Source organism: Scomber japonicus, chromosome 6 (assembly GCF_027409825.1).
Source record: "Scomber japonicus isolate fScoJap1 chromosome 6, fScoJap1.pri, whole genome shotgun sequence".
In the NCBI taxonomy this organism is placed as follows: Eukaryota; Metazoa; Chordata; class Actinopteri; order Scombriformes; family Scombridae; genus Scomber; species Scomber japonicus.
In genome coordinates this window covers 8,812,568-8,832,040 of record NC_070583.1, presented here as the reverse complement: position 1 = coordinate 8,832,040, position 19,473 = coordinate 8,812,568, and the positions used below count along the sequence as shown (strand labels likewise).

At 40.1% G+C, this 19,473-nt stretch overlaps 1 protein-coding gene across 1 annotated transcript in view; it reads left to right on the top strand.

The window, feature by feature from the left end:
• Positions 1-715: 715 nt before the first annotated feature.
• The window catches only part of acsl3a (acyl-CoA synthetase long chain family member 3a), a 33,556-nt gene continuing 14,798 nt past the window's right edge, over positions 716-19,473 (top strand). Inside the window, exons 1-6 of the mRNA XM_053320084.1 lie at positions 716-832; positions 2,836-2,950; positions 6,456-7,048; positions 9,486-9,663; positions 15,908-16,017; positions 16,473-16,611. Coding sequence (XP_053176059.1) covers positions 6,674-7,048; positions 9,486-9,663; positions 15,908-16,017; positions 16,473-16,611 — 802 coding nt within the window. The 5' untranslated portion in view covers positions 716-832; positions 2,836-2,950; positions 6,456-6,673. The remainder of the gene's footprint in view (positions 833-2,835; positions 2,951-6,455; positions 7,049-9,485; positions 9,664-15,907; positions 16,018-16,472; positions 16,612-19,473) is intronic.

Sequence of the window (19,473 nt, the reverse complement as noted above, 5' to 3'; positions counted from 1 at the left end):
TACATTCTGAACATGTGAACCATCCAAAAAATTGATAAAATAATTATCCCTGGGTCTGGGAGATCTGGGCTTCACCCTGGATCTTGTCAGCTCCTAGATCCACCCCTGTATTTGAATACCTTTTAGAGGCTTGAGGAAGTCAAATACATAAAGCCACAAGAAATCAAATAATAGGCAAGGCAGCTTTATTTATACAGCACATTTCATACCCAGGGGCAACTCAATGTGCTTTACATACAAACAATCATTTAACAGTAAGAATTGGAAACAAAAAACATACAATTAAAAACAATACAACTCAATAATAATAATAATAATAATAATAAATAAAAACAAAGTACAGAAAAATAGAAAGAGAGAAAAATAAAATAAAAACTACACTAGAATAGAGCGTAAAATATAATAAAGTAACGATTAGAAGAAAGTTTGACAAAAGAAAAAAAGGGTGTGCCCTATTCTTCATCCTCTTCTGTCCTGTCATCCCACTTTAAACATCACAACGAGCCCTACGACGGATCCCGACCCTTATATCGGTCACTGGTGTATAGTAGCCTATGGGAGCGCCGTGCGCGTGGCCTCTGGCTTCTTCTGACCGTCAGTAACCCGTGCAGTCACTGCCCGGCCCCCAGCACGCGCCACCTCCACGAGTCCAATCATAACGCTGGGATCCCCCCCTCTCCTCCTCCTCCTCTCCCAACACACAACACGCGCGTGACACTTCCGGGCTCATATAGTAAAGCACAATATGAGAGGATAGATGAGCTCACCTGCAGAGCGGGAACGCTGCGAGGCTGGAAGCGTATATAACCTGGATAACTTGACCTTTTCACAGGTACGTCTCATCGCTGTTTAGCTGCCGTTTCGCGCTGTGCGTTTATACCCAGATGTGCGGGATGCTACAGCTGCGGCAAGCTCCCCAAAACAAGACAAGAACCATTCTGGAAGTTTATCCATTTAAAAAATAAAACAGGAGTTTCTTGCTTCCATTGACTGGTTGGTTTCATGTTGCGTCGCAACCATAGACTGTAGGGTCGCAACCGTATCTCGCTACGGTTCTTCTGAATGACGTCTTCTGCTAGTCAATGCTATTCATTAAATTATATTAAAAAGAGTAGCTAGCCAAAATAAGGCTAATTCACAACTTCTAACTTTAGCTGAGAACTGAGGTGATGAATGTTTGCTGCTCGAATGGCAACGTAACTTCAATAGCAGTCATGTATTATTGTAGGTAGGATATATTATGATATATAGCCTACCTTCTATTTCTTATACTGTTTTTTCCATTCATTTAAATGCACATTTCGCGGTGTTTTATTTGAAAGGTGTTAGCCGGAAGTTGCTTAGACACAATGTTACGCTTGACACCGGTAACTGTTTGGATGTTGCGCCTTGACCATGTGTGGCTCACTGCTCAGACTACTATATTTATATCTCAATTCTACAGTATGACATTTATGTCATTTGTGCCCACTCAATAATAAATGATCATTAACTGTCATGTTTTTATCAGCATCCTCATTAGCAGCATTATGTGGGGCAAAGTCATTATTTATAGGCTAGATGGAGTGATCTATTACAAACACTAGCACGCATTTATAAATTTCTTATAAGACACATTTATGCAACGCAGACAAGCAGGGAACATTTTTATAACATCCTGTGCCCAGCCCTGAAAGTCTTCAACTCTTCACTCTTTTAACTTTTACAACCTCAAGCTGCTTTCTACTTTTAGGATCTGTTTGCTCAGTTGAAGTGAGCAGGCCTGTGGCAGTGCTTATCAAATCATGTAAGTCCATTAGAGTGCTCCTGTACCTACAGACAGAGATGCTATTGTCTCGCAGGGATGGTTCGATGGGAACAGGAAAACACAAATACACACACACCCCTCCTCCATGGAAACACATTTTCTTAGAAATACAAGCGAGGAGTATAGTCTACATTATTATGCTGTTATAAAACAATATTTTAACCAAATATATTCATGAACTCAGTCAGGAGTCTGTTGAGTGAAAGTTCATTTCTGTGCATACACTGTGTTTTTTTTATCAGATGCCATTCATTTATAAATAACAACATTCCCAATTCAGGAGAATTAGGAGAGCTTACAGTAGAGAAAGGGATATGTTGGTGACTGGCATGTTTGCTAGCACTTTATGTCACCATCTGCACATGGTAGCAGAGAAAAGCTGCAGTCTGATCCACATAATCCAACCAATTGTTTTCTGCTTTCACTCTCTTAGTGAAATCACACTGAAAACTTCTTACTTCTTTTGCAAGCTTTTTGATTACGTCATCAATTCAAATGGGCACTTGCACCCACACACACAAACACGCCATATACATCTCCTGTTTCTTTTCTCTCTCTCTCTCACACACACACACACACACACATACACACACACATGCATAGTTTGACCCTTAGGACCCTGTCGTGTGCTGGTGCATCGTTTCGCCACAATGGCCACGTTGAAGTTTCTGCAAGACTTCAGCCTGCCTGCTTAGCTGAGTGGGCCAAGGCATGGTGACGTCTGCACACAAAAGACCCCATTCACACAATCTCTTGAGGAAGCAATGATTCGCTCACACACACACACACACAAAGACAGACACACACGCACACACATCCCTGCTCACCCCACCACTACGTAGACCATGTCACAATATTGCTCAATTAATCCAGTAAGTGGAGGCTGCCTGCAAAGCGCCTTCTTTTCCTATAAAGCTGCCAATTGAGCAACTACTACATATTGCAGCTAACTATTTCTCACAGGTAGATTAGTCAAGCTTTCCTGTGTGTTGCAGGGTAAGGAAATGAAGTTCTCGATCTTTTTTCAGAGGCAGAGAGGAGTTGGACTCGTAAACCAGGTTTCGTAGTGATATTTCAGGAAGATCCGGACTCAGCCTGTTATTCAGGAAACCACTAGGGGGCTGGACTTGTTTCTTGTGGTTGGTAAGTGGATGGAAGATATTGCAGGTGACTTATGATTGCTGCTCTACTCACACAAATGCATGCGGCTGCACATTTAGCAACACAGTTTGGTTACAGGAGACCCAGTGTCTGCATTAATATACAAATGCCTTTCATGTAAATGTAGGTCAAAATGTAAATGTCCTCTCTCATCTGTGACTGCTTTACCTTATCTCTCTGCTCTGTAGTAATCATACTTATCGTACCCGGGCTCTGCACACAATAGCACTCCCTAACGTTGTGTCATTTCATCAGGCGTAGCACTTAAATGATTATACGATTATTCAACAGAGAGTTAATCAAGACTGATAAACGGATTATTTGTTTAAGACATTCATTAAGAGGAAAAGCCATTTAATGGTTCCAGCATGTAAAATGTGAAGTTTTTCATATTTTCTCTCTCAGTTTGAGATAATTGTAAACTTTAGGGGTTTTGGTGCCATGGGAATTGTGATCAGCATGATTCACTATTTAAACAATGACTCAGTTCTTCATAAAGCAATTGACAGATGTGGTTACAGAACACACCCATTAGTGAACCTAGGTGTGGTCTGAGGCATTCCAGACCCTGCTACTAGGCTGTCCTATATTTTTCAAGTCAAGATCTTGTCACTTAACATTTTAGTTAGAACAGGACACAATAACACTAAGATGAATGACATCATAAGTGGTCTTTGTAGGGGGAATTGGGATACAGTGGTGGAAAATCAGTTTGAGCAGTTCTACTTGTAACTATGCAGAGTCTGGTGACACAAAACTGAACCCTAACCCTAACTCTATGCCATAACAGTTCACATAAGAAAATGAATAGTTGAGAAACCCAGTCGCTGAGCTTATTATCACATTATAACCTCTACTGGATATTGAAAATTGAGTGCATTTAAAGCTTTCATGCTCTAAAACCACAGTTCAAATCTCAGTAGAAGAAGTTGAAGCCTGCCAGCATCCTGCTCTGTTGATTCTTTTCTCTCCAGCCTGATAGTTTGTTTATCTCAGTACTCCGCTGTGGCCTTCGTGTCATCGACCTTGACTTCCCGTCGCATAAAAAAGGAGAAAGACAAGAAAAAGTCAAAGCAGTAAGCAAAACAGTGGAGGACAGCAGGCTTCGGGGGTAAAACATCCGTTTCGATAAGCTGTATAAGTGCCGTGTGACGAATGTGAGGCGCCCTGGCTAAGTAACGAGACACCAGCACAACAACAGCGCTGTAGAGAAAGAAGCCAACATCCCACAGGGAGCAGATGGTAGTCTGGGAGAGCGCTGTTGGTAGAATCTTTGATTTATTGATGAGTCTCAAAAGGGTGTGTGTGTGTGTGTGTGTGTGTGTGTTTGTGTGTGCGTGCGTGTGTGTATGGTCAGTTTTTGGAGGCATAGGGGAAGGATGTGGTGCTTCAGTGGAGCAAGATGAGCCTCTCCCTCATATGAATAATGAATTGATGCTGCTAAAATAGACTGATGGGAGACTTCAGACTGTGCATATGTTTTGTTTGTTTGTTTTGTTTTTCTTTGCTGCACGATAACAACACAACAGTTGATGAGGGACTGAACAGAAATGTCAGTACACATCAGGTTGTTTCTCACACTGGTGGCCTCAGATGACTGTGTAAGAACTCTGTTACATTCTGTTAGATCATGTGGAATCTATATAGAGCTGCAAGTTATTTATCATCAATTCAATTCATCTCGTTCTTTCCATTAATCAACTACTTTTTTGGACTATAAAACATCTGGAAAAAGTGACCAATGACCATCACAGAGGATGTCTTCAAATTGCCTGGTTTGTTCAACCAACAGTTCAAAATCCAACAGTATTCAATTAACTATCACAAAAGACCAAGAAAAGAAGCAAATTCTCACAAATGACTGGGCTGAACTGGGAAATGATGTGATGGCAAATTGCTTTAAAAATGACCAATAAAGCAATTATCAGAATAGTTGACAATAGCTACTGCTAACCAATCAATCAACTAATTGTTTCCGCCTCTTGCTTTATAATTAGAGTGAACATAGTTACCACAGCCAATAACATATTACCACATGTCCATATTGCACTAATCAGACAAAGGTAATCAGGAGTGAGCTAGCAAGAGAAATATGCACTAATGTATTTGATATAATGGTTACTACCATTTTTCACTAGTGATCTAACTGAAACTATGTATATATCATACCAGCTCTACCATTGGAAACTGTCTATGAATTGTCAGCTGTCTGAAGTCAGAATTTTGCATATATCTCACACTATTTTAGGTTCACTTATTTATCTTTTTCTGAAGCTTTTATATTGCATTCCATGTTCTTCATGGGGCAGATGGAGTTCTCTCAGTTGATTATCATTTGCTGATGTTAAAATAGAGTCCACCATGTAGCCTTTTTGTTTCAAACCAAACATTTACACTCAGCTAAAATGATTGCATAGCTACTTATATTAACAAAAGAAAAGGTTTTATAGAAATGCATGTTTATACATCTACATCTACATTAAGGTTTTAAACAAAACTGTTTTGGTATCTGACAAGAAGTAAGTAATAATGTTGCGTAATTAATCTTGAAGACTAAGATTAGAGTTTGCATACATATATTTCTATATACTATAGAGAGCTAGTGATGATAAGAAGCCTCTCAGCCGTGGTGATGATCTAACCTAAACACTGATCTCTGTTCAGAACTCTGGACAGTTCCCAAACTTCTCCAGCACCCACAGTACATACACTACTGTCCCAGCCTCCATCAACACCCTATAACTTCTGAGCCAGTTTCCATGTTACCAAAGACATTGTTATAATTGAAAGTGGCAGGTAACAGGAGATGTGTTTGAAAAATTCACACACCTTTCTCTCAGAGGAAATGTGTGACAGACAGTCCAGCAGAGTAAAGCCCAATACACACTTTACATCTTATGTCATCAAGTTTAATGGGCACAGTGTGGCACGTGGATCTGCTACCTGGCAGTACACACACTGGAGCTGCTACTTATCCGCTCCTTTCTTGGCCATCCCCTTCTGTCTAGTGGCTTGTATCCTTCTGTCTAGTGGCTTGTATCCTGTCACACACACTCACGTCTGTTAGCGACAGCTTTTTTCCATCTCATTTTTTTTCACGTTCTGTTTTACTTTCCTCACATCTCAAATCTTTCTTCTTTGTCACTCTTTCTTCTTCCATCTCTGCTTTCTTTCCTTTCTTCTTTTTTGGTTGTGCTGTGTTTTTGTGGTAAGTGCTGGATAAAGTTGCAGGGAGTGGATGGAACATTAAAAAGAAATACAGAGCCACTGTGTTTGTCACATCATGGTTTTCCAAAAGCAAAATTTCTCTTCTGCTTTTTTGAATGCTTAAAAACATGTGACTTATTGTTTTGTTTCAGTTTCTGAATGAGTTGATTTTCTTGTACTGGAAGGCAGCAGGATCGTTATAAATATGGACATGGTCTAATTTTGAAGCTATTTTAACAATATAAAGGATTGATGTCACTTCTTTCTTTTCATTTCCCAGGCGTAGTCAGACACAGGCGTAGGACCAGAGGCCATTTTTATTACCAGGGAGTCCAAGCAAGGACAAGTGTGGAGTCAAGACCTCTGAGAAACACAGAAGGAAAAAGGAGTGGGAGACTGAAGAAAAGAGGGACAGACTTCAACCACAGGAGCAGAAACTCTTGTCTTCCTCCACACTCTCTCCACACAACTCTTCATCTACTTCACAGCTTTACCAGGATGAAGCTGAAGGAGGATCTGAACGTCATGCTGCTGCTCCTCTTCCACCTCATGGTGTGGATCTACACCTTCATCACCTTCCTGCCCTCCTACATCGTCTGTTGGGTCTCCCCACCTCACGGGTTCTACTACGGTTCCGAGGAGGAGCGCGCCAAGAGAGCGAAGGCCCGCTCGGTGCAGGGACGTCCCGAGGGACCCTACAGGGCGGTGAGCTCCACCAAGAAGCTGGTGACATCGCTGCACCCGGGAGTGGACACACTGGATAAGATGTTTGAGTACGCAGCCAAGAGGTTCCCAAAAAGAGACTGTCTTGGAACAAGGGAGGTGATCAGCGAGGAGGATGAGCAACAGAGCAACGGGAAGGTGTTCAAGAAGGTAAAGAGTGATGCAGTATGGAAGTGGAAGATTACAGCAAGTGAAAAAAATCACATAAAAATGAATATAGAATGAATAAAGAGCATTAAACACAACATAAGCGATACATTAAAAAATGCAATATCTATAATATTTTAATAGTAATTACAAAATAACAGCAGCCATGCTTTAACACAAAACATTAATAAATTACTGTCCATTATAAGACATAACAATATCCTTAGTAGAAATATATAAATTAATTCACTTTTGTATAAGCAGTTGTTCAGGCATGTTCAAAAATTAGAAATGAGATTGTGTGAATGACCATACAGTATGTAGGAATGGAGTTAAAAGTGGTATGAGGGAGGAAGGAAAGAAAAAAGGAAGCATGTTTTAGCTGAGGTGGATTGTTTTCCCCAGCAAGTAAATGATACTGTAATTTCATTATTTTTAATTCACTAGTAATTGTACTAATTACAATGCACAGTATAAGAATGATTATTCTAATTAAAGAGGTTTCATCTCCCACATACAGCACATACAGTATAGATATCACTAAATTATCACCAATATAAATCCTTCAGTATGGCTCCATGGGATAAAAGTCATTGGGAGTCATTGGGACCTTGGAAGTTGGTGATTCTATACTTTTTTATTGTCAGTAAATAGCATGAAAAGACCAAAGCCAACATTGTAGTTAGGAATGGGGTTTCTCACATCCCAGTCTGTCTGTGACCTGAATCTTTAAAAACAAGTCACAAATATACTTTCATTGTTTTAAAGGCTAAATAGTTTCCTAAAATAGGCGGGTACTGTAGTTTTTAGCTAAATGTACTCAAATAGGACTCAAAGCAGCAGGATGGTATATGTAGGATCAACTCTCAATATACTGGACTGCTTATGATCAGGGAAATGAAGGAACATGTCATCCAGCGCAGACTGTGCCTCACTGATGTGTTTTTAATAGGTATTGGACAATAATGAAGCTCAGGCTTTGGCTGCACACACTTTCACTTACACCTTTTTTTATTAGATTTGCTAATCATAAGAAACAAAGACTATTACCAGATTTATTCTTTAACTTGTGTGTGCAAGGTATGAGGCAGGATTAATGGAAACGTGACAGAATAAGAGATTGCATATCCAGGTTTGACAGTGGAGGTGATCGATATAAAGAAGTTTCACAAAGGATAGAAAAGGAAGAAAGAGTTTAGGGAATAGAGTGTGAAGGAGAAAAGGAGAAAAGGTGCCAAAGCTTGAAAAGCTGTGAAAAGATAATGAGTACAGACAGAGAGTGTGAGGTGTAGAGAAGTGAAAGCTGCTTTTGACAGATATTGAATTGTTTTCCTGCCTTCGTCACATCATGCAGAAAATGAAAATAAGGATTGTTTCAAATTGTCAGCATTTCTTATTATAACTAACCTCCAAATGTTTTTTTTAAACCAGCCGTCTAGACAAACCACTTGTAATATATTTAAAGTGACAATCTTTTTTTTTTTTACTTCCTTTTGGCAGACAACTTTGTTAGTCTTCTAGACACCCTGAATTCTTTTGACCTTACAAATGTCCAGAGAGGAGGCAGAAGTGGGAATATGGAATGAAAAGAGACAGCAGTCACGGGTGGAAAGGAAATAAAAATGTGGCTAAAAGAAAGGAGGACAGTTTCAAGGCAGTTTTGGTGCTCACATATAACCCACTAGCATTTAGCTTGCTTTTAGAAAATATGCTTATTCATACAAACTGCATTCACAGATTCTCTCAATAAACATACCTCACAATTTACCCAAGCAGAACACTTTGAGGCAATCCTATAGGTATGTTTGGGGTATGCACAGTCTGGAATTAACCAACTTTGATACCACACTAATCCCAAAAGCCTGATCCTTCTAATCCATTTAAACCCCACTGTTGAAACAGGTATTACTGCAAGAAAACATGTCCTAACTGTTTGGCTCTTAACCATTGTTTCCAACCAGTGGAACACCATATTGTACAGTCATCATCACTGTATGCCTTCGTATGTCTTCCTGCGTGCACTACCACTTATTAACCATTAGAAGCCACTATAACCTCACAGATGCATGTCCAGGAAGCCACTATGAGTGTGTGTGTGTGTGTGTGTGTGTCTGTGGTTTTATATGTCATCAGTGTATGAGTGTTGCAGAGTATATCCAGAAGCCCGTGTTTATCTTCTCATGCTGATGATGAACATGAGATGCCATAGCATGAGACACAGCAGATGAGGAAATAGCGGTGTTGCTCCCGTCTGTGTGACTTTTTAATACGAAGCAGGCCAAGCATGTGACTCACAGTGTTCATAGTGTTCCTTTTGGTTAAAAAATAAGAAAATATGTTCCCTCCAGCACACAATAAACTGAGTTATCCTCAACTGTAACACTAGTAGATAATATAATACTTCTTCTAATTTCTAACTCATCTTCTTCCAACTTTACAGGTGGTTCTGGGTGAGTACCACTGGCTGGCTTATGAGGAGACCCTCTCTGCAGCGTCCCAGCTGGGCAGCGGTCTGGCATCACTGGGGCAGAGACCGAAGAACAACATCGCCATCTTCTGTGAGACGCGAGCTGAGTGGATCATCGCTGCCCAGGCCTGCTTCATGTACAACTTCCCATGTAAGTTGTGTGTAAGCATTTCAACAACAGGATAGAGGTAGATGAGATAATGATGAAAGACTGAAAATGGAAAGTATCTTAATTTCTATTACAAAAACAGGATTGAAAGCAGGTTATATCAAGTTGAAAAATCAGTGTCAAGCCTTTCATACTTTGCAAGTGCATGTGACATGTTACTGTAACTGTTTCAGCTCTGTTCAATTTTTTTTTCAATTTAAAAAACTTAATTAAGTTTAGCAGTTTGGTCAGTTTTCAGTCGGTCTACCACTTTGGTACGACCTGAAATATCTCAACTATTTCATCATTTGCTATTACATTTTATACAGACATTCATGGTCCACAGAATTCAGACGACAATTCTGCAGATTATCAGCAGATTTTCCACCAATAAAGATGCTGCTTGTAAAACTCAAAATGTTAAGACCTAGTGAAATGAAAATGACTTTTAACCCATTTTAATCCTCTATATCTGTGTTAATTACTTATTTATCACCAATATTTACCAAATATGGCATGTCAAATATGAAATCAGTATTTTTACATCATTATGTCTTGTAATGTTCTCTTCCTGTAAAACAGTTACTAATGTTCACTCATAATGTAGTCAGAGGCATTTACAAAAGTTCACCTAATCAAATGACATATAAAACCACATTTCACTATCTGTGAGTCATAGTAGCTGTGTTTTGACATCAGTGGGCAAAAACTGTTTTTATTTCCGGTGGCAGAGCTCTAATTCACTAGAAATCAATCTGTGTTATCTTAAATTAATATTGTCTATGACATGACAAGCAAAAAAACCAACAGAATTCTGCAGATTTTCATTCTGGATCACCACTGATACTGATAACAAAATCCCCAGATTGCATTTTTCACCATTGGACACATTAGCATGGTACAGATATTGATGTACCCCACTGAATGATTTCTAATCACTTTGGTGAACCCTGAACTTTTCATCATTCCAGCGCCATCCTTAGTTGAAAGTTTTCACTTGATCCAGAACTTTGGTTTACAGTTAAGTATCTATACAACTAATGGCATTCCCTTTATGTGTAGTGTTAATTAGCCAATGTTGGCATGCTAACACGCTAAACTTAGTGCATGGTAAATATTACATCTGCTAAACATCAGCATGTTACCATTGTCACTGTATGCTAGCATGCTGACATTAGCATTTAGCTTGAAGCAATGATAGGCTCAAGTACAACCTCACAGAGCCACAGGGATAACTGTTGACGTTTAGTCCTAAAATCACACCCTTAATCTACATTAATGACAACAACTACAACTTTACACTATACTGTACTCCAGTTTAGATTGTTCTGCACTGGCACTTTAAAGGCGACTGTGTGTTCTCTTCAGTTGGCTCGTTCCCACTGAGCATCTTCCAAATGTGTCAGTATTAGGCTGATTTATAGCCTTTTCTGTTTGTGTGTGTGCACACATGTTTAGTGGTTGCAGTGGACAACTTGTAAAACACAGAGCCCAGCTGAGAAGGTCAATTTGTCCCTTCTGCTTTGCTGTTACATAAGTGTTCCAATTCTTTCTCCTCTCTATCCGTTTCACTTTCTTATCATGGAAACAGACTGGAATAACTGGAATATAATAACAATATCATTATAATAATAATAGTACTTTTTTAAATTTCTACATTGTTATGTACATGTTCATTGATTATACCAAAAGGGTCTTTTCAGCTTGTATCACAGTAGCCATTGTTTTTCCTGATGTAGAAACTGATGAGAAATATAAGCTGTACTGTACTTGTCAGAATAATTGCTTAGCTGAATAAGTTCAGGTGAATAATTTATCATTAGCTTATTATAATAACACTGCTTTAGCTAGTTACAGTGTTACAGAGAAGTATTGTGATCATTAGTCTATATGACACCTCTATGAAATGATATGTGTTTGTGTTAAAGCCAACAATGAAAACAATAGAGTAGGTTTAAAATCCTCACATTAATTGCACTTTCAACCTATAGTAAGCAATGCAGCAGCATATTTCTGCCTTGAGAGATTAAATACTGATTTACTCTTCAGTATGTTCTGTACCAAAGAGCGCTGTCTCTAATATGAGCATTCACCACAGCACTTTAAGCTCATTAAATCTTTTTGATTGTCCTTAAAGGACCCTTCATTTTATCCGTGTGCTTTAGTTTGTGCTCCATTAAACTGTCATGTTTTGGAAATATGCTCAGAGTACAAGCCAATAAAGCATTTTTATAATGCATCTTTCTCTCTTGCGAACACAAACAGTGGGACAGTGGAAAGCCCGGGGGCTGCGGATAAAACATAATGCGGGGGGTAGAGAGGAGTTAAAGGTTGGAAAGAGAGACGGAGGAAGAGACAGAGGGGAGGAAAGAGAGAAAGAGAGAGAAGTGAGGGCTGATGGCGTCAGAGGAGGGGTGAGAGAGTCTACGTGAGCATCTGATGTTGACAGAGGCATCAAGGAGTCAGCCAAAGGCCCCCAGTGAACTCAAACACTGTGTGTGTGTGTGTGTGTGTATGTATGTATGTGTGTGTGTGTGTGTGTGTGTGTGTGTGTGTGTACATTGTATATTGGCTCTTTGTCAGAAGGCAAACATGCTCATTATTTCTGAGTTCTCTGCATTTGTAACAATATAGTACATCAATTAAAATGGGATTCAATGAGCAGCAATTACATTCATTCTCAAAATAATGCTGTGGACACATGAAAACCTAATAACTCCAAGTTTTGACTGTGTTTTATGCCATAATGTCAGGTGAAGGATTTTATGGTACTCTGTTTGGCTGAGGAAAATTTGACTCTCTGGGCCTTTTTAAAGACGTCTTTTATTGAAGCGGGATATCTTAAAAAGTCAAATTATAGGGATGTGAATTTGTCTACATATGCTACTTCTAGATTTTCTGTATTAAAATAAGTTGTAAAGAGTACAGTGTGTTCGTGCATGTCACTCTGGGGCCCGATCTCATGTTTAGATCTCACGGCTGGAGGTGTCATGGCCCTCATCCACACACACACTGTCGCAGAGCAGGAAGTATTGGACCTCCATGACGCAAGCATGTGATGTCACTAAGCCCTGTCCCATAAACCCTTGTGTCTGTGTCAGTGTAGGGACACTCAGTACAGGGTTACTATGTATGAGCCCATCACCCCTCTCTCACTCATTGTTGTTTCCTTGTCTCACCTTTCACTCCTTCTCTTCCTTCTAATTCCTTTTCTCTTCCTCTGTCCATGTTATGTGCAGCTGGGGAATAGGGGTGTTGACCTGAAAGCTGTTTGCTACTGTTGATCTCTGCACAACTGCAATGTACGCACACACACGCACACGCACACACACACACGCACATACGCACACTCAGTACAGATAAGCTGTACATGTACAGTACTGTATCATATTGAACTATAGCGTCATACTGAATCTTTCCATGCGTGTACACTACATAGCCAAAGTATATGGACACCTGGGAATTACACCCATATTTTGTATTCCCAAGTCATGCTGCTAAGACTTTGGAACCTGGCTGCAGGAAGTTGCTTCAAATAGGCCTCAAAAGCGTCATGGAGGGCCTGTTAAGTTCTTCCACGCCAAGAAGACTACTGTCATTGTCGTGTTTGGGTTCTTTTAAACTATATAAATGCAGCCCTTTTAAACTGTGCCACTTTGACAGGGTTCAGCTCCTAGACTCTCATGTTAGACAATCCAAATCAATATTACAGCTGCCATTCTGTTGCCTTTTATTTGGCCCGATTTTTCTCACTTTTAACAAATAAAACAAACAAACAAAAAACCTTTCTAAGTCTAACATGAGGTCTACATGTTTGCTGGAGAAGACCCAGACACAGTCCCCCCCCACCCAGAAATAAGTTGACGTCATTTCATAAGCCAAAACAAAAAAATTACATCACCTCAATAAATCAGCAAATTGTGTAAATGTCATTTTAAACCAACATAAAAATAGCTCCAACAGTCATGATGAGACAGAAAAGGGTCTTCCCCGAGCTGCTTCAAAAACAATGGAAGCCCACTATTGTATACTAACACTAAGGCCTCCCTATATTTGTATTAATTGACCTAGGCCAAACCATGAAAAACAGCCAATTACTAAAACTACACAGAAAAGTATGTGGAGTCCGTCTCCTTTTGGCCAGTATTGTAAAGACGTTCCCAAAGAAAACACAGTTTGGCATAATGTGTAATTATTTTCTTATGATAATGATGTCATCTTATCAAACTGTATCATATTCATCACATCAGATGGGGATGACACAAAAAAAAGGATTCAAACATTAACTCTTAACAGCTCTAACTGCTGACGCTCCCAAGTGGACGCATGTATGCAAGCACACATACCAAACACTCCGTCAGATACATGCACTTAGTCATAACACACACACACCCCCTCACATACCAATACTGTTTATATCCCCCAAAGAGTGCTTATCAAGCAGTGAGAGCTTGCGCCCCATTGGCCGCGAGGCTCTGCCGAGGCCTCTGGAGGTGCCTGATGAGGTCACCGGTATGGGAGGGGCCAAAGCACAACCGCTGTGCTGTGTAGACAGTGCACGTACATTGTCCCTCTTCACACGTGCTTCACTATCTATATGATGAATGTATACACACACACACACTCACACAAACACACACACACACACACACACACACACACACACACACACACACACAAACAATACCACGAAGTGCAGCTTTAAAACGTATCATAAATACAGTCGACACATAAACAGTTACTGCAACAAAAAACTGAGCATTTAAAAAAGGGAAATAAACATTGTACATGAGGTTATTGCATATTTATTACATAGATACATGTGAGCAGAAGTTCCTTTTTTTCTATCTATTAACTCTAAGCCAGTTAATTTACTGACACCAGCCTTCAAGTGAAGAGCCTATTTCACATTAGAAAATAACTTTTTTCATACTGGAATAGCCACTACTGTAATGATATCACCATAAGGCATAGTTTAGCCTTACTTAGTTAGAGACTCCTCTTGACATTGGCTGACACTACAGGCTGATATTCTGGACAGTGAGCCAGATCACAGAGGAGGGATATGGTACTAAATTCCAAAAAATATAATTTATAACCAGTGACCAGTGCTTTCCCATGAAGCCCGATTCCTCATTTAGTCCATATTTTACCCGTTCCCAGTGATTTACAGTATATCTCTTTTTGAAATGCTGGTTGCAGCCCAGAAAATGTACAACGGCATGAGAAAAAAAAACAGCAATATCAGAGTAGTCTAATTCTTTATTCTTCATAAGCAAGTCTGAACTGACCAAGAGAAAGTAGCCTTTTAAACTCATAATCCTTAATATTTGAATTTGGAGATGCTTGTGGTTTGTGGTGAGAATAGTAAGAGCAGTTTAAAACCACAGCAAACATTCACTGTGCTATTTTTTCAGCAAACACAACAGAAGAACTGGTGTATCCATTTACAGTGTAGCCAAACCGACATAAAGGATTCAGTCAGACAGTGATCGGAACCGCATTACAATTTAATGCTGCACGCTTAGTTTTCAACACAACAGCAGGGCAGCAGTGTAAAGCTGATTACCTTGCTGGGGAGTTGGTGGCGTGCAGCCTGTTGCTTGGACGTTTTGTTCTATTACTCTGTGCAATTGTTAAAACCAACCTGCTGTAAAAAATTTAAAAAACAGTCGAAGTGAGTGTTATCGTGTTGTGTAGGCCTCTTTTCGGTGAGCGCTATCCTCTGTGACCAATACATTGCGTTCCCTGTGGCTGCTTTTTAATGTGAAGCAGCAGCAGTAGGAAATGTTCGGTTTGCATGAACAATAATTCAATACAGCTCTGATACATTTAGGCAAGTAAACAATAAAGTAGATATTATTAGATATGCAATTACAAATGGATTATATGCTGCATGGTTTCCTGTGAATCCCTTGCGTGTGAAGGCAATTTGAATCCAGCGTGGGAATGGCGGACTCCACCATTAACAATGAAAACTACTGCATAGAGAGATAATTACAAAATGCTGAACTTGTATAGTATAAAAGATGGAGGTTTTCTCATGAAAATCTTAAAAATGATTTATAAATATCATTTTAACATCCATCAATAAAGGGACCAAAGCTCTGTAGCACATACACATAGGACATGTGTAAATACAGTGAAGGGAAAATATACTGTCCAGTTAATCAGTTTTATTTGTCTTAGAATATTTAGGGTTCATTTTTGATAATAGTGGGGTTTCTTTTCTGTTTGTGTGTTGCAGTGGTCACCCTCTACTCCACACTGGGGGGTCCAGCCATTGTTCATGGTCTGAATGAGGCTCAGGTTACCCACATCATCACCAGCAGAGAGCTCCTGGAGACCAAACTCAAGGTTAGAACATGTTCACTTTCTCTCCCACACACACATGTACACACACTGGAAATTGAATGATTAATAAATGTCTGCAGTCAGTGATCATGGGGAATCTGAGATTGTGACTCATTGGAGGCAGTGCAATTGAGGAGGAGAAGAGCGGTTTGTCACCATAGAGACATAAGAATAAGAAGTGCACATGCAGATGTTAAGGCCCAAAGAAAAATGGTGCTCTGGTATTCCGTGTCTGCTTTTATCAAGGTGGTATAAACACAGTCCCTCTGCTCATTGTCACACATCCCCTCTTAATCCTCCTGTAGCCCAGATATTAATGAGGGATGGTGTGCATGGGATTTGCAGTTAGTTTTAAAAGAAACCTGGTTTCCATCATGTGCTGATATATACACACACTTTTGTGCACTTACTGTGTGTGTGTGTGTGTGTGTGTGCGTGCATGTGTGTCTGTCTGTCAGCCTATCCTAATTGAAGTTCCGAGGCTGCAGCATATCATAGTCGTGGACAGCACACCAACCTCATGGCCCGGATATCCACGTGGCATCAGTGTGCACAACATGGCTGCTGTCCAGAAGCTGGGACTCAAGCCAGAGAATGGTATGCTGTGTGTATGTTTGTGTCTTAATCCATCTGGTTAAAAGAAAGAGAAATTGTAGCATTTTATTTGTTCTATAAAACTTTCGTATCATGGGTATGTGTATTTATGTATACTGTATGTGTCTGTGTGTGTGTGTCTGTGTGTGTGTGCATGTGTGTGTGTGTGTGTGTGTGTGTGTGTGTGTGTGTGTGTGTGTGTGCATGTGTGTGTGTGTGTGTGTGTGTGTATATGTGTGTGTGTGCGCGCGCTCACAAATATAATTCCAGTGACCAACAAAGGTAAAACCAAGGCATTTGACTAAAAATGAAGAAAATGCATGCATTCTTGCATTGTAGATAATCATATAGTCCCCTCAAGAAGTTTCACACTATATGTGTCACACAAGAACTAACCCTAACCCTCTAACTCTAACCCTAACCCTAACCCTTAATAACTATGGTGTTTCATTATTAAGCAATATAATTCAACAAAACAGGTATTTAAAACAAAAGTTTTCTGTTCTGAATTCCAACTCAGAACCATCTCCAAAATCGGACAATTTCTCTCAACATCTGACCTAGAAAGAATCATCCATGCATACTGGACTACTGTACCTGGCTAGGCATCTCTCAAGAAACCATTACCTATCTACAACTGATCCAGAACAGTGCTGCCTGGTTATTAACGAGGTCAGCACAGGAGACGAGACCACATCACCCCAATCCTTCTATCCTTGCATACTCCCACGTTCATTACAGGATAATATTCAAGATTCTCCTAATTGTTAAGAAATCCCTCCATGGTCTTGCCCCCTTCTCACCCCTTACTACACCTTAAAATTGTTGGCAGTACTCAGTTCATGGAAACAAAGGGCTTGGGACGGGGCCTTTTTATGTAGTGGCCCCTCAGCTCTGGAACAGCCTGCCAGAGGCCATTAGACAGGCTGAGTCTGTTGATACTTTTAAGACTCACTTTTATTCTCTGGCTTTTAACTCTGTTTAATCTGTTTTATTTGTTATCTGATTTCTTTTACATTTTGCTCCTTTTATGCTTATAGATGCCAGCCTTTGTGAAGCCCTTTGACGCAAGAGCATTTTTTTCCCCCCTGCTTTTTAAAGTGCTACATAAAACAAATAAACTTGAGAACCTGAACTTGAATTGCCACACTGAAAGACAGGTCAAAAAGCTTGTCGTCATAAAGAGGGGCAGGAAGCAATTATTGCTCAAATATAGATAACGGAGCACAATCTCTCCTTAAAGGCTCGCACTCATAAAGATAAAGTGATAGAAGTAGTTGTGTGAAAAATGAAACAAGAGAGCTGTAGAGAGGATGTAAGGTATATCACACCTCGGCACACCTAGCCAATCATTGGTGTGAATGTCAGATTGTTGGAAAGGTGTCCATGGAGGGAGTTTCAGGTGCTGAACAACTCCACACTAACTCCATCCCATCAATACTTTACTGGAAACTCCACTATGAGTACTTGAGCAAACTAAGTTAAATGAAGACTGACTGTTAGGCAGATGAAGATTGATCTTAAAACAGATATAGCCCCTCTCTAAATGGTAGGGTTTTCCTTGCGGTAGGGTGTGGGGGAGGATTGGTATCAGTCCCATTAGGTCATGTGAATGAGGAAGTGCTCACATCTGTGTCAGATTAAGGTCGATATGATGCTTATTCAGTTAGTAGATCGGATGGATAAGGAAAAATCCTTTATGTGGCCCCTTGAACCGACTGACCCAAAACAAGAGAAGCTGGTACTGTCCTGCGCCGATAAAGAGGGAAGGAAGTTCAGAAAGGGAGGATGGAGCACAAAGATATAGGCGAGGGTCATGTTTACACACAGCGCTGTTAACTTCACATGACATCAACTCTCAGAGCACACACTCCTACATGACTTGTATCCGAGTAAAAGGAAGACGAGAGGCCCTCCCTTCGTGACTGTCATGTACTTTACTCTCCTTTCTGTCCCTTCATGGCTCCCTCTGTCCTACCCGCTGTGCTCAGATGTCCTAATTCTGTCTGTGTTCCACGCGATGCTGAACAGAGAGAGGGGAAAAAAAAAAAAGACCTGACTCATTTTTCACATGACGAGTAAAGATAGCCAAACCACTGACTGGTTTTGTTTCTTGTTTAAAGACGGTGGGGGTCCGAGAGAGGGATCAGGAGGCAGGAGTCTCATTACTCTGAGCCCTGTCTCTATACGTGATTTCAAACATGCACCACCACCTTGTTTGGTTTTGATTGAACCTTTCCGAATGGCAGATAATGACGCACTACACAAGAGGAACAGGATTCATGGGAGTTGAGGCTAGGCCAAAACAAATTAGAGAATGCATCCACCATGGCGCTTGTAGGAGGGTTTCTGAAACTCTTTCTTCCCCCACCCTTCCAACATCAGAATTGGAAGAAAGGATATAATCCAACTGCTTTTGTAATTGCCAACTTACTTCACATAATGATTGCCCAGGTGTGTAAATGTCAGAAAGTAATCTTTCTTAATTCATTCTTCATACAACTATGTCCATCATCTTTTCTTGTGACAAATGAAGGCAACACCATGAATGCCTTTGAAGAAAGACTGTCTGAAGTATACGCCCCCATACCCATTTCAATTATTATTCCATCTGGTTGCTGTTTGTAAAGGCAGACTTGTCTTCCTGTCTTCAACTGACCATTCAGAACACTTTTGTCCTCACACACATTGTATGGACTAATACATTTCAAGTACACCCTGGCCTTGAAATGTGTGTACCTCCAAGGACACCACAGACTGAGTATGTCACCCAACTGCCTCTGCATGTCCATGATATTTGGGGTGGAAAACATCATTTTATTCATGTGTAAAATACATGCATGTATGACAAACTGACAACAAACC